The 16,723-nt window shown below is 33.9% G+C and overlaps 1 protein-coding gene across 1 annotated transcript in view; it reads left to right on the forward strand.

Annotated features, from left to right (window-relative positions):
* DNAI7 (dynein axonemal intermediate chain 7) overlaps positions 1–16,723 on the forward strand; it is a gene marked incomplete at its 3' end in the record, with an annotated part of 76,953 nt that overhangs the window by 7,902 nt on the left and 52,328 nt on the right. The window contains exons 3-6 of the mRNA XM_079715555.1: positions 8,357–8,441; positions 10,775–10,866; positions 12,875–12,976; positions 14,048–14,185. Of these exons, the coding sequence (XP_079571681.1) occupies positions 8,357–8,441; positions 10,775–10,866; positions 12,875–12,976; positions 14,048–14,185 (417 nt within the window). The remainder of the gene's footprint in view (positions 1–8,356; positions 8,442–10,774; positions 10,867–12,874; positions 12,977–14,047; positions 14,186–16,723) is intronic.

Below are 16,723 nucleotides of genomic sequence, written 5' to 3' on the forward strand. Positions count from 1 at the left end.
CTGCATTTACATCAGTATGTTTTCTTCAGAAACCACTGTACTTCGTAGAATGCATGAAATAGCAGAAGACATTGATTAGATTGTAGGGAAAAATGCCTTACACACTGATTAATGCATAGATGAACTTGGAATACTTTGAATTGATTTTATTTTAATAGATTGAGACTGGTGCCCAAGTACCTCCAGGCATGGAACTGTAAAGAATGGGCAAAAAGGGGGCCCTATAGCTCATATCTATACTTATATCCTATTTTAATTTAGGAATACCATATTCACAAAGAAGCTTTGGTTGCCTAAAATTTGAGTCCTGGTTTCCATGGAACATTCAGTGTTTACCCTAAAATATAAATGGTGTTAAGTTCAGGACATTAAATAATTGCATCTTTTAAAACAATGTGTGAGGAAATGGAATCAGCTTATACCTGGCTTATAATAAAAAAAGAGATAGCTTATCATGAGGATGCATATTAACACATTTATTTGTAGAGAAACATGAAGTCAAACTGTCTGTGATAGAAAGCAAGTATGATATGGCCAGTTAGTTTAACTTTGAAGGCTGGGCTTTGCTAATTAGGTAAATTGACTTTTTTTTTAATACTTCGAATGAGCAAAATCTGTAGCTTGAAAATTTTGATCAGTTTAAAATCAAAGCAAGTGGTAAAATAAAATAATTTTTTCAAAATATTATTTTGATTTTCCCATTTCTAGTAATATTGGGTTTAAGATTTTTTGGATCAAACTTTCTGCTGAAAACAATAAATAATGCTGACTAAAATATATATGTATAGATCAAAACTTCCATCTTAAAGGCACTTAACAGCTGATAAGATAGTAAGAAATTATCAGGAGAAAACCTAAATTAAGGAAGGAACCAAAGAAGTAATGGACGCACTAAAACTCTTTTTCATGAGGGCATTTGCAGTACAGGGCAAAACTTGAACTTGTGGTTTTAACAGCAATAATGGGAGCCAAAAACAGTGGAGTAATGTCTTCAATGTGCTGAGAGTAAATAACTGCCAACTTAGAATTCTGTATCAGCTCAAATAGTTTTCAAAAATAAAGGTGAAAGAAAAATATTTTCCCAGGTTAAAACTGTGTTTTTTACCTGCTGCAAAACAGATTATATGCATAAGGTATAAAACAGTAACCCAAATAATAACATGTGGGTTTAAAAAATAGATACATGACAACAACACATAATATTCATCATTTGATAAGTAGATAAACAAGATGTGGTATATCCATACAATGAAATATTTTTCAGCCATAAAATGGAAGTATTGATACATGCTATAGCATGGAAGAACCTTGAAAACATTGTTCTGAATGAATAAAGCAAATCACAAAAGATCACACATTGTATGATTCCAGTTATATGAAATGTCCAGAATAGGCAAATCTGTAGATAAAGTAGATTAGTGGTTTCACAGAGCTGGGGGGTTGTGAGGAAATGGAAGGGGGTGCTGCTAATGGGTATGGGATTTCTTTTGCGGGGTGATGGAAATGTTCTGAAATTATGGTGGTGGTTGCACAACTCTGAATACACTAAAAGCCATTGAATTCTACACTGTAAATGGGTGAACTATATGGTATGTAAGTTTTATCTCAGTAAAACTGTTTATAAAAGATATATGACAGCAATAATGTATAATTTAGGTAGGGCAAGGATTAATTGAGTTAAGATGTTCTAAAGTCCCTGTACTGTTTGGTAGTATGATAAATGTATTTATATATTAGGTATATAGGTTGACTTTCTAGGATAGCCACTAAAATGATATATATAGAGTATATAACTTCCAAACCAGTAGAGGGAAAATAGTGCACTAACAAAAAAAATAATCAATTGAAGATACTAAGAAATATGAAAAGAAGGCAAGACAAATGCAAAATCAAAAGAGAAAGATTGTCAGATTGGATAAAAAATAAAATCTAACAATAATCTTTTTACAAACACCATGTAAAGAATAAAAATACAGAAGAGTTAAAGTAAGATGATGGAAAAAGGCATGCTATGCAAATAATAGAAAGATGAAAGTTGGTATAACTATATTAATATTAGACATGGTAGACTTTAAGACAAAAAACACTTCTAGAAATAAAGAGGGTCATTTTGTAATGATAAAATTTTGATTAACCAAGAAAATATAATTTTAAATTTGTATATACCTAATTATAATGCCTTGAAATATACATTGCACAGATTCAGAGAACTGTCAGGAGAAACAGACAAGTTCACAATCATAGTGGAAGATTTCTTCTTTCAGTAACTGATAGAACAAGCATTAAAAAAAATAAAACAGTAAGGACGTAAAGATTGGAACAACATGAACAAATCATTAGATTTGTTAGAATAAGAATTAGACATATTTAGAACATTGCACTCAACAACTAGAGAATTTTAAGCATATATATATATTTTTCCAAAACTGACAATGTACTGTGACATAAAACTATTCTCAAAGTTCAAAGAATTGAAACAATTCAGAGCATGTATTATAACCTCAATGAAATTAAGCTTAAAAATCAAAGAAATAAATTATAAACAGGAAGATACAATATGCTGGGAATTTTAAAAAAATTCTCAAGTGGGTCAAGAAGTAATATAATGGAAGTAAAAGATAATTTTAACTCAGTAATAAGAAAAATACTTCAAAATTCGTGAATGTGTCTAAAGAAGTACTTAGAGGGAAATATGTAGCCCTAAATACTTTAGAAGATGAAAAATTAATGAAACTAAGCATCATTTTCAAGAAGTAAGAAAAAGAAACTCAAAGTAAGGAGGAGGAAGGAAATAATAAAGACAAATATAAAAATTAATAAAATAGAAAACATACAATAGAGAGGATTTATAACCTCATATCTTTCAAGTCTTCACTCAAATGTTACCTTCTCCATGAGGCCCACCCTAAACACTGTATTTAAAATTGTAATTCATCCCTTCCCCAATGACCCCTGCAGTCTGGAGTCCCTTTGATTTCTCCCATAGCACTTCTCATCTTCTAAAATATTTTATAAATTACTTTACAATTTTGTTTATTGTACCACAGAGATATATTGTACAGCACAGGGAATATAACCAATATTTTATAATAACTAAATGGAGTATAATCATTAAAAATTGTGAATCACTATGTTGTATACCTGAAGCTTAATACTGTAAGTCAACTAGTCCTCAATTTTAAACATTATTTTTAAATTTTTTGTTTATTGTTTTTGTCTTTCTCTTCCCATTTGAATATAAGTTCATTAAGACAAGGATTTCTGTTTACTGATATATCTCAAATACCTATCATATATTAGACTCTCAGTATTTCTTAAAATAGTTGAATGAACAAATAGGCCACAATTTATTTCTCTGAAAATACTGATAAAATTGACAATTTTCTGGTAAATTTTATCAAAAAGAAGAAATGGCATAAATAATCAATACAGGCATTCCTTATTTTATTGTGCTTTGCTTTATTGCACTTCACAGATATGGCATTGTTTACAAATTGAAGGTTTGTGTTGAGCAAGTCTATCTGTGCCATTTTTCCAACATCATTTGCTCACTTCATGTCTCTGTGTCACATTTTGGTAATTCTTGCAATATTTCAAACCCTATGACTTGCTAAAGGCTCAGATGATATTTAGCATTTTTTAGCAATAAAGTATTTTTAAATTAAGGTGTGTATATTTTTTTAGACAGTGCTATTGCACACCTAATAGACTACAGTATAGTGTAAACATAACTTTTATATGCACTGGGAAACCAAAAAATTTATGACTTGCAATATTCCACCACTTTACTGTGGTGGTCTGGAATCAAACCCACAGTATCTCCAAGGTATGCCTGTATTAGGAATGAAAAGAGAGACATGACTTTAACAATACATGACATAATTTGAACAGCTTTATATGCCAATAAATTAGAAAATTTAGATGAATTAGACAAATAGAAAAAAAAAAACCTTTCTCACACTGTTTCATGAAGAAGTAGAAAATCTCAATAGTCCTATAATCATTTAAGAAATGATAACAGTGGTTAAAATTTTTCCCAGAAAGAAAATTCTAGGTCTGTAAGTCTTTGTTAGCTAGTTCTTCATTCAAAGATAAATTATTTCACTTTTATACAAATCCTTCTAGAGCATGAAAAAAGAGGAAACATTCCTAATTAATTTTGAGTTACCTGGGTAGCCTGAGAATAGCATGAAAAAGGAAAATTGAAGCCCATTCATGAACGTAAATACAAAATGTCTAAACAAAATGTTAGCAAGCTCACTTGGAAGTATATAGAATAATAATAAATCATGACCCAATTCAGCTTATTCCAGGGAGGCAGAATTGGTTTAATGTAAGAAATTAAACAAATACAATTAGATGGAGTTAAAAATTCAGTTACTATGCCCTACCATTTAATAGCTAAAGGGCACCTCTTTAGCCTGATAGAAGTATCTATATTTTAAATAAACAAAAAACTGCCAGAGAAGGAAAATACTGAAATTAACAAATATTGACTAGGATAATGATTATGAGAGTGTAAATGGAATAATTACTTTAGAAATAATAATTACTTTAGAAAACTCAGCTTCAACAACATTGAAAATGCACATACCCACCAGTTTTACTTCTAGGTATACATTGTAGAGAAATTCTTGTATGGACACCAGGATACATACACTCAAAGGTTTATAGCAGCATTATTCATGATAGTAAACTAGAAACCATCCAATGTCAATCAGTAGAAGAATGGATAAATAAATTAATGAGTTACCATTCAGTAGTGAAAATATACAGCTACTGCTATATCCTCCCTTGGGTGAATCTTACAAACCATAATTTGTATCTAAAGAAGTAAATCACACAAAAGGACAAATATTGTATTATCCTACATATAGGAAATATCTAGAGTAGACAAACTCATAAAGACAAAAAGTAGGATGGTGATTGATAGGGGCTGGGTTGAGGGCAGAAGTGGAGTTAATGTGTAATGGATACAGAGTTTTGGTTTGGGATGATGAAAAAGTTCTGGAGATGGGTGGAGGTTATGGTTGTACAACAATGTGAATGTACTTAATGCCACTGACCTGCACACTAAGAAACGGTTAAAATGGTAAATTTTATGTTATGTATATTTTATGACAGTAAGTAAATAAGTAAATTACAATTGTATACATAAAGTATAATTGGATTTATGAAAAAATTCAAAGGTAAGAAAACTATTGTTTAGGAATATATACATATGTAATAAAACTTTAAAGAAAAACAAGAAGGACATTACAAATATCAGTGATTATCTCTAGAGGTAATTTTTTTGGTAAGTCAACATAATTTTTGGCATATGTTGTGGAAAGAATTCAAAGAACTGCACGATACAGCTGTAACAAACCTATTCCCATCGGCTTTGTAATATAAACCAAATTTCTCATTTCTTATAGCTATAAAAATTAAAATAGAATCTGTCTGAATCCTTGTTTCATTCAGCAATAGCTAACGTTTATCCTTGGATCGTGAACTGACCAGGAAAACGAAAAAACCCAACAATCTCATCAAAAGGCGCATATCTAGTAAAGTTTTACTTTTTATGTTTTAATATTTACCTATCAAAATTTGTAATATAAAATGTTGCTTTGTTCAATTGTGTACCGAAAATAATTATAAAATTAACTCAATCCAGAGCAAAATTTGTACTGCTTAGAAACTTAGAGTCAAGGAAATTAAAAATTTCATACATATTTTTATAACATAAATATGATAGGAAGATCAACAAAAATTGTTCAAGTGTATTACACTAGGATAAGATTCTGTGGGGGAAGTGGAATGGAAATATGAATTCAAAGAGAAAAGGATTAAAATTGTTATTAAAGAAAAGCTTGTTCATATTTTTTTATTTAATATTGGCCGTCAAATCACTATAGTATGTATCAATAGATCCACTGGATATATTTTAAATAGTGATGGATATATTTAAAGGAGTGATGTAGAAGTTTTCTTTTATATATGATATACTACAACATTTGAAGTTATTTAAACTTGTGGTAAAAAAGTTTTCAATGTCAACTTAAAAATGTGTGAAGGGGGTACATAGCTTTTCAAAATCCTTTTAGGGACTATACGAACAAATAATTTTTAAAGTTACTAATCAACTACATCTGAGGAGGAGAAACCAGAAAAGAAGTCTAAGAAGGAGGGAAGAAGCAAAATCAGACAGTACCAACCTGAAGGCCTAATGAAGAAAATATTTCAAGATGGAAGAAGAAGAAAATTTCGTCAAATGATGATAATAGATGAGTAAAATGAGGGCTGAAAATTGGCCATTGTCATTGGAAACATGGCCATCTTAAGGTTCCATGACAAGAGAGGTTTCAATGGAACAATAAAGATGAAAGCCTGATTAGAATGGGGCATGCAGAAAATGGGGACGTGAAAGCAGTGGGCAACTCCTTTTAGGCAGTCTAATATAAAGGGTAACAGCATTGGAGCAAAAGAGCAAGAGGGATGTGAAATCCAGGGAGGGAGAGATCTATGAATAACAAGAGGTGTTAATTACAGGACCCAAGTCTTATATAGGCAATAAGGGATAGGATCTAGTGTAAAAGTGGTGGATTCAGACTTAAATAGCAGAAGGTACATCCAGTTCATCCAGTGTAACAGGAAGGGAGACAAAGAGGTAGATTAAAAGATCTGGTGTGTAAAGGAGCTTATTCTTAAAAGTTTCTAGTGATGTAAGAGGTAAAGTCAACAGCTGAGAGTAGGAAAGAGGAGAGGATTTTGAGAGAGTGAAGAGAATGAAATAGCAATAGGAATGCTGTATGGTGCTTAGAGCCTGTTTAAAATGTGCGCTCACAAATTTGAGCTCATGTATTTTTCTCTGGCAAGGTCCAGCTGCTCCTATTGCTAGCTCAGAATAAGTGGAGAGTTGGGTTTAACTAGAACTAGGAATTTGCCAGCTGAGCATCTCAGAGGGAGAGGAAAATAGGGGAGGCAGAGATATATAAGTTAGTGATTATGTGATGAACTGTGAAATCTAACCAGGGTAAGGAAGAAGTGACAGTATGCGGGGGTTGATGAATGGTGAAAAGGTGATAGGGCTAATGGATTGGAGACTCCAATGGAGCATCCTGCAGTAGGTGAGCCAAAAAGAGCAGGTGGTCATCCAAGAGTCTGTGTATCCCTAGGATTAACCACTCAGTTGATTCCTAAATTTAGATGGTGCACTTCTCTTTCCATACCCTCCCTTAGGGAAAATGGAAGGGAGACGGTCGTCACCAAGATAGTTCTCAAATCTGTATTCTGTAGCCCTGATCTCTTTACTACATCTCAGTTCTTCAGTTTCAAAGCCTGCAAGCATTGCCTGGATGCTCCACCAGCACTTCATACTAATTAAATTTCTCTAAACAGTTTCTCTTTCAAGTTTGCATCTTCTGGACTACTATTCTTCTTTTCTGGTTCTTCTCTGACTCCTTCCTCTCCATGATTCCAGTTTTAATCATTATCAAATAAGTTAGCTTATAAAATATTTATTGGATCCATCCCCCATCTGCATTTCCACTGTCATGACTTTATTAATTATTGTTAATAGTAGCCAAAATGTATCATCTTTACAATCATTTTTTCCCCTAACACCAGGTTTGTCTTCCAGATAATAGCCACAGACCTGGAAAACTTATAGGGGGTTTCCAATTCTTTTAGCATAATGTCCAATCTCTACGGCATAGGCTCCAACCTTCTTTTCCATTCTCATGTCCATCATTACCACTTCTTGGGGTTTTCCTAGGGCCTATCCAGTGCTCTCCCAACTCAGTATCTTATGCCTGCCTTTCCCCCTTCTTGGAGTATCTTCCTCTCATATCTGAATGTTAAAATCTTTTGGGCACAAACTTAAATACTAGATACTCCATAAAAATTTTACTTGATCCCAGCTGTTGAAAACAATTTGGCCTTACTCCAGACTTGCAAAATAACTCTATATCTGTTAGTCATAAAAATATCTTTAATTTTTATAGACATGTAGCAGTGTTAAAGATATTTTTACATATGTTTTATTTTAATCCTTACAAAAATGAAATGAGGTTTTATTTAGCACCACTTTAAAGATGTGAAAACTGAAAATGAGAGAATTAAATTGTATATACTTGTCACTGTCACTCTTGCCTTTGAATAATTTGTATGTTAATTTTCCTACTTGTTTCCATACTCTGTCCTCAAGGCACTGAGTCAAGGCTTTGCACTTAATAGGCAGCCTTATTTGAATGAGTAGAAGACTGGATTCATGAAAGTAAAAGTGTTTTTCATAATTGCTAGTTGAGGGATATGTGTTTTTAAGTAATTTGAGTACATGTGAATAACCTTTTTAAAAATTGTGGCCTTTATTAAGTCTGGCAGAAAGAAAAAGAGAATCACCAAAGCCGACCGGTTGAAGCAGCTACAAGAGGAGGAGGAGAAACGACAAAAGGAGGAAGGTATAAAACACACAGTGATAACTATTGTCATATTCAGGTAATACTAACAATAGGTTTGTATTTCTGTCATCCAGTCAATACTTTTTAAAAACAGTTTTCAAAATTTTTAATTTTTTGAACTTAATCTGTTTTATAATAGCTATTTACTATTTAAAGGGTACCCAGAAATTTCTGTTAGTACACGCCAATCGTTTTCAGATATATCCTGAAGGAGAGTTGCCAGTTAAAATACAGGATGCCCAGTTAAATTTGAATTTCAGATAAACAGTGGATAATTTGGGATAATTTGCCTCATGCAGTGTTTAGGATATACTTGAACCAAAAAAGAGAGTCCATTGTTTATCTGAAATTCAGATTCATCTGCGCATCCTATATTTTTATTTGCTAAATATGGCAACCCTATCTTAATTAAATTAAGTATAAGATGTTTATACTTATTGATTAAATTAAAGGCATTGGTACTGATTGTGCAGTAAGAATTCTGAAACTCAAATTAAATATGGGGAATATACACTAGCAAGAAATACACAGAGCAGCCTAAGTTCTTATAGTTTAATAATATTTATTTGTCAAGTTTAAAGAGAACTTTCATTTGTTAAAGAATGTCAAGTAAAAATTAATGAAAATTTGGTCATTTAAAATAATAAAAAGTGACTTTAAAAATCTGAATAGTTTATAAAAATAGAACTACCATATGACCCAGCAATACCACTACTGGGCATATACCCTGAGAAAACCATAATTCAAAAAGAGTCATGTACCAAAATGTTCATTGCAGCAGTATTTACAGTAGCCAGGACATGGAAACAACCTAAGTGTTCATCGACAGATGAATGGACAAAGATGTGGCACATATATACAATGGAATATTACTCAGCCATAAAAAGAAACGAAATTGAGCTATTTGTAGTGAGGTGGATGGACCTAGAGTCTGTCATACAGAGTGAAGTAAGTCAGAAAGAGAAAAACAAATACCATATGCTAACACATATGTATGGAATCTAAAAAAAAAAAAAAAAAAAAGGTTCTGATGAACCAAGGGACAGGACAGGAATAAAGACGCAGACGTAGATAATGGACTTGAGGACACAGGGAAGGGGAAGGGGAAGCTGGGAAGAAGTGAGAGAGTAATATTGACATATATACACTACCAATGTAAAATAGATAGCTAGTGGGAAGCAGCTGCATAGCAGAGCGATCAGTTCAGTGCTTTGTCATGACCTAGAGGCGTGGGATAGGGAGGGTGGGAGGGAGACACAAGAGGGAGGGGATATGGGGATCTACATATGTATATAGCTGATTCACTTTGTTATACAGCAGAAACTAACACTGTGAAGCAATTATACTCCAATAAGGATGTTAAAAAAAAATCTGAATATTTCAGATGGTTGTAGCTTTTAGCATGAAGAACATCTGTTGATTCACATTCAGGTTTTAAATGTCTGTTCTTAGTTTCCATGTTGATTTTTTAATGTATAATAATATAAATCTTTTTTAGGTGACTCATGATAATAATACAGTATCAGAATCTACATCTTGGGGAATGTTTTATTATATTGGGTTAAACTCATATTCTTCAACATATATTTCATATTTTGTTTTTTAATAGTGAAAGCAAGGGAAGATTAAGATAGTTAATTCTGACAATGTAGATGTCACAAGATTATGGAAATCTTCTGAAGATTTTACCTCTTAACTACCCATGATAGATTTGTCATTTTTCATTGATTAAAATCATTATTGGATTGCTATAAACTTTTTGGAGAAGAGAAATATCATTGTGGGCCAGAAATTTTGAGTCACATTACTTTTTTTTTTTTTTTTTTTGCTGAGTTAGGTCTTTGTTGCTGTGCGCAGGCTTTCTCTAGTTGCAGAGAGCAGGGGCTACTCTTCGTGGCAGTGCACAGGCTTTTCATTGCAGTGGCTTCTCTTGTTGCGGAGCACAGGCTCTAGGCACACAGGCTTCAGTAGTTGTGGCACGCGGGCTCAGTAGTTGTGGCATGCAGTCTCAGTAGTTGTGCTTTGCAGGCTCTAGAGCACAGGCTCAGTAGTTGTGGCGCATGGGCTTAGTTGCTCCGGGGCATGTGGAATCTTCCTGGACCAGGGCTTGAACCTGTGTCCCCTGTATTGGCAGGTGGATTCTTAACCACTGCGCCACTAGGGAAGTCAGAGAGTCATGTTACTTTTTTGAAAGAAATCTAGCAGTTTTATTTCTACCACAGTAAAAGTTGTGACTTCTATCAAATATTCCACCATTACTACATCTTAAATATTTGAAATAATTTTAAGTGCTTAAAAACAGACTAAAAATTTCTTTTGTTGTTGTTCTTTAGAGGAAGCCCGTGTGAAATATGAAAAAGAAGAAATGGAAAGACTTGAAATACAACGAACTGAGAAAGAAAAATTGCGAAAACTTGAAGCAAAAGTAAATAAACATTAATGCTATTATTACTGAAGACAAACTATGTGGCCATCAGATCTGTTTGGCCATTTAACGTCATTCTCCCCCATAGCTACCAGTAATATTTAGGCCTATATGAACTGGTTTAATTCATTTTATCCTACCATAAAGTTATGGTAGGTAAATTATTAACCACATTTCACAGGTCAGGAAATTGGTGAATAGAGAGATTAAGCAGCTAATAAATTTCAGAGCCAGGACTTAGACAGAAGTAGTCTTGCTTCAGAGCCCATGCTTGTAACCATTAAGTTATTATTCTCAATCTGTCGTATAGATAATTAAATAGGGACCAAGCAATGTTCAAATTCTACCTCTGCTTTTAAAATTTCACTTCTCTTTTTCACCAGAATTTTTCATTATTAGATCAGTAGTTCTGTGATATTTTAACCTCAGGACAAAACCTCATTACTATTAACAAGTGAAGATCCCCAAGGAGTTTTTGTTTATGTTTATCAATATTTACTATATTAGAAATTAAAATAGAAACTTAAAAATATCTATTATATTAATAGAGATTAAACACTGTTAAACATAAACATGAATAAAAAGTAAATATATTAACATATTTCAAAAACAATTACAGTATATATATATTTATTGAAGTATAATTGACATTTAAAATTATATTGGTTTTAGGTGTACAAAATAATGATTCGATAGTTGTATATGTTGTGAAATGATCCCACAATAAGTCTAGTTAACATCCATCACCACACTTATATATATATTTTTTAAATTAGGGAAATAAGTGGCATTGTTTATATTTTTTAAATCTCTTTAATCTCTGACTTAACAGAAGACAACTGGATCTCATACCTACTTCATCATTCCATCTGTTACAATGTGTTGTTTTGACTGAAGTATGTGAAGAAAATCTGGCCTCACACAGATAGGTAGTTGCAAAAAGGAGGAATGTTTTCACAGCCTTTCAGATAATTGTGGATATTCTTCTTTGATACTATACTGAAACTAGATAGGTGGTAGCACCCTAATGTGGAATCTGAAACCAAATCAACGAACTTTACATACTCTATTATACTAAAACCTTGATCTGTTCTTACACTTTGAGTAGATCTTATATCCACGCATGATTTTGCAACATCATGCATTGATTGCTTGGAAAAAATTGGTTCACTGAATTATTTGCTTCCAAATGTTGACACATTTTTATCATTCATTATCCAAAAAAAAAAAAAAAATCACACACATTAGTATCATCTCCAGTCAAATCAGAAAAGTTTTTAAAGATTGGGAAACTGTCAGGCTCCCTAGTGGTGGATATAGGTTTTCTAAAATTCAAATTTTTATTTGAAAGCTTGAATTTTATCACTGGCAACAAATACTTTGAGTTGTTTCCTGAAAGTGACATGCTCAATTCATTCATTTTTGACCGAATGTCTGCCAGAATACCCAAATAGTTGCATAAATGTTTATTTCTGAAGATAGCATTGTCCTTTGTTATGTAGCAGAAGTGCTCTATGCATACTTACCATTTTATCACATGGAATATTAAAAAGACATATAGTTAAGGTTTGACATCTAATGAAATTAATAAATTTCACTTCTTCATCAGGTCATTCTTATGTGAAACTGACTGCTATCACCCCTCTCCCCGGAAGAATATGACCACTAGTATAGCTTATGCCTTGATTTGCGCTAAGGCGCCAGCAGTTTTACACCATCTTGCAAATGTGTACACTGCAAAAAAAGCAAATAAAGTCTTAGTATTATTATTAAAATAGATTTGACCTCACAGATCCTGAAAAAGTTTGGGGGGCCCACCAGGAGTCTGCAGATCACACTTCGCACACCACTGTTTCAGATGAAAACTTCTGGAAATATCAGTTACATTTAAACTGATTGTAGTATTCATCTTGAAATTAAATACTTGTCAAGTAAATTTTAGGTTCCACTTATGAAACACAAAGCTGAAATTAAAGAAGATATCAATGTATCTATCCCCATGAAACAGTATCTAGAAAGAAGAAATGAAGAGCTTGAAGAACTTTATTTATTGGAGGCATGTTTTCCTGAAGCAGAGAAATTGAAACGAGACAGTAGATTGCTTTCTCAGGTAAGACCGATTTTATTTATTAAGCTAATACTTTTGTACCACAAGAGGGAGTTATAATCCAATATCTGTTTAAATAACAAGAAACTTTAAATTTGTCTATAAAAAAATCTCGAATCTGACAAATCTCTCTTACATTGCTTGTAGCAAAGTTAATTCATATAGCTCTGTAGAAATCTATTTGTCAGTAATAAGATCCTTGAAATTTTTATATCCTTTTACTCTGATTTAATTTGGGGGAATCTATACTGAGGAAATTATCCTAAATTAAATTATAAAAAGTTTGAGCCTAAGGCAATCTAGTGTTGCTCAAAACAGCGTAACTTTGGAAACAATGTAGATGATTATCGGGATAAAAAGGAAAAACTGTAATAATATGGCAAAAGATTATAGTATAATTTAAAGCAAAAAAAATTGTAAGTACAATATGATTACAAATGTAGAATTTGCATAGACTACAAAATGAATGGAAGGACTAATACTAAAATGACAGTGGCGGGGGCTTCCCTGGTGGCGCAGTGGTTAAGAGTCCGCCTGCCAATGCAGGGGACACGGGTTCGTGCCCTGGTCCGGGAGGATCCCACGTGCCGCGGAGCGACTGGGCCCGTGAGCCATGGCCGCTGAGCCTGCACGTCCGGAGCCTGTGCTCCGCAATGGGAGAGGCCACAACAGTGAGAGACCCGTGTACCGCAAAGGGGAAAAAAAAAATAAAATGACAGTGGCAGTTAACAATTAGTAGTCATTTGAGAAGTAGAAATTAGCTCGAGTGTTGGCTTTTGTACATACAGGAGCTGTATGATTAGAGAGGAAAGCAAAACAAAATCAACTCATAAATACTTTTTAAAAATAAAAATATGACAATAAATAGAATTTCTATTTATTTGAAATATTGAGGCTTTTAAATTATTTTGATGAAGAGGAATTTGGTTATTTTAGAGATATCTCAAGTAACTACAGTCATAATATGTTTTTTGCCTAATATGGAAAACAAGGTTATAAGCTTCAAAAAAGAAGTAATTTAATCTTTGGTTGACTTTTCATCAGTGTGAACCTTCAAACATTTTTATTCCACAGTGGAAACACTACATTCAATGTGATGGGAGTCCTGATCCTTCAGTATCCCAAGAAATTAATACTTTTATTAGCTTGTGGAAAGAGGAAACCAATGAGACTTTTGAGGCAGTGACTGCGAAGAGTAAACTAGTGCTAAATGTAAGTATTTAAGTATTATTCTGTAATTTTAAATTATGTAAATTACAATTGTCTGATATGGACTCTAAAAATAGAAATAAAGTATTTTTCAGTTAATAACACTACTACTTCCTTGGCTGTGGAGAAACATATTTGCTCATCCTTTTGTTTTCTTTTTTATTTTTGCCACTCCTAAAAACCTTTTGCCACCTTAGGTAAGATCAGCCTAACATAAATTTGAAATAGTAAATGTATGTATATCTAATTCAAGAAAATATCAGGTTGCATCCATTTATGTAGATAACTCGAGTGCAAAAATGTATGATTTTATCCTCAGCCAGAATTGTGCACTATTCAGTGATTCACTACACGTTTTTTTTTAATGTTAACTATGAGCCAGGCACCTCTGTTAAGCACTGGAAGTATAAAGATGAATAAGAACATCCTACCTTCTGTTTCTGCAAATAGAATGGATAAGGCTAACCTGAGGAGCTACCACATTACAAATGCACTTAAAAATGCTAGGAAAAAAAATTTAACGACATTTAAATCCATTGCCTAGCTCAAAAGAAGGCAGAGGAGAATCTTGGAGGTCATAAAACAATTCAGAAAAGCGGGCAAGTCTCAAAGTCAGTGGCCTCCCAGAGAGTGTCTATTTGTTAACCCTTGGTGGCTTAGCACTGGTTTAAAGGGAAATCAGGAGGCAAAGCCTAGGGTACAAGGAAGGTAGCAAGTTGGATCAGAGATGCTTTTATGGCTGGGAACCTCAAAAAGGGAATGTGGATAAATAGGGGAAAACCTGCTTTGCAAAGGGAGATGGTAAGAGCTTGATTGGCTCACGTTTAGCTTAATGAAGGGAAAACAAAAATGTCTGTACTGAGAATTCTTAATAGTGAGTGAGTCAGGAGTTAGATTGAAGAATTTATTAGAATACAGCACAGAGAGATAAAGAGATGAAAAATACCAAAGAGTAGTTAACAGACATGTATGATGGAGCAAAAAGGACTAAATGTATATTGACAAGGAGTACCAGAAGGAGACAGAGAGACATAGAAGAACGAGGGAGAGGGTTTCCCTGGTGGCGCAGTGGTTGAGAGTCCACCTGCCAATGCAGGGGACGTGGGTTCGTACCCCGGTCCGGGAAGATCCCACATGCCGCGGAGCGGCTGGGCCTGTGAGCCGTGGCCGCTGAGCCTGCGCGTCTGGAGCCTGTGCTCCGCAACGGGAGAGGCCACAGCAGTGAGAGGCCCGCGTACTGAAAAAAAAAAAAAAAAGAATGAGCGAGAGACAATATTCAAAGAGATAGTGGCTGACGATTTTCCAGAATCCTCAGAAACCCAACAAATCCCAAGTTAGGATACAAAGAAAGGAATCCACACTTAGACACACCTACATAATATTAGAAACTAGAAGGAATTCACTCCTCTTGGTCCTTTTATCCTCTATTGCTTTTTGTTTCCATTTCTGCCATGTTGTGTTTCTTGTCACTGTGGTTTACTTCTTCTCCATGTTGCTATAAAATGGAATAACTCCAGACTGTTAAGGTCATAACATGCTCGCCTAATTTAATCTGGAAAACAAGCATATGAGATTCATTTTACATATGAAGAAACGGGTTGTGACTTGCTTACGGTCCCCTATGAGACCTTAGATGGGCATTACTCTGACTTTCCAAAGACTCCAGAGAGCCTCCCATGAAGTGTTTGGAGGCTAATGGATTCATCATACAGTATTCTTGCCATTGCATATTCCCTCTCCCAGGGAGGCTGCCATAGCGTGATGCTGGTCCAGGAATCTGCTACTCTTTGATTAGCAGGAAGGCAGCAGGAAGTAGTACTAAAGTTCACCAGTGATGAGCTGGATGTGACACCTTCCTGTTATGAATGTGGGATACAGAAGCAGAAGTAATGAATAGTAGGGAAGATGAGAAAAGGATAAGTGAAACAAAACAGGAGATAGATGAGTAGAGTAATCAATAATAATAGGAAACTAAAACAGGAAGCCACAAGACGAACAGAAATAATTGGATAGCAGTGATCGCATGGTAAACACCAAGTTCCAAATTATCAAATTTATTTATTTGACAAACTGTTATATAATATTTACTATGCCAGGCTTTCTCAGCCTGGTTCACTTTATTCATGTTGTTGCTGAATTCCCCCAATAACCCTGTGAGGTATGCACCGTTATCCCCATTTTACAAACAAAGAAGGCGAGGCACAGAGATGTTAAATAACTTGCCCCAAATCACACCACTGGTAAGAGGTGGCAAGGATGGAAGCCCAGCTTTCTGGCTTGAGCCCATACTACCCAGCTATCTCTCTTAATTTAGAAATTTTCTGTATGTTATCTATGTCACTGTTCAAAATTAAATGTTGCTATTTATTAGTTGTTCCTTGATCATGCTGTACCTTAACTTCTCCCAACACTCTAAATATCTCTCCACTTTCTTCCTGCTTGTGTGATTTCTGAGAAGTTGGATATAATTCTTAACTTTGTTCTTCTAAAGGTAAGGTGTTTTTTTCCCTTTGGCTGCTGTCAGGAGTTTTTCTTTATCTT

The sequence above is a fragment of the Hyperoodon ampullatus genome, assembly GCF_949752795.1.
Source record: "Hyperoodon ampullatus genome assembly, chromosome: 11".
Classification (NCBI taxonomy): Eukaryota; Metazoa; Chordata; class Mammalia; order Artiodactyla; family Ziphiidae; genus Hyperoodon; species Hyperoodon ampullatus.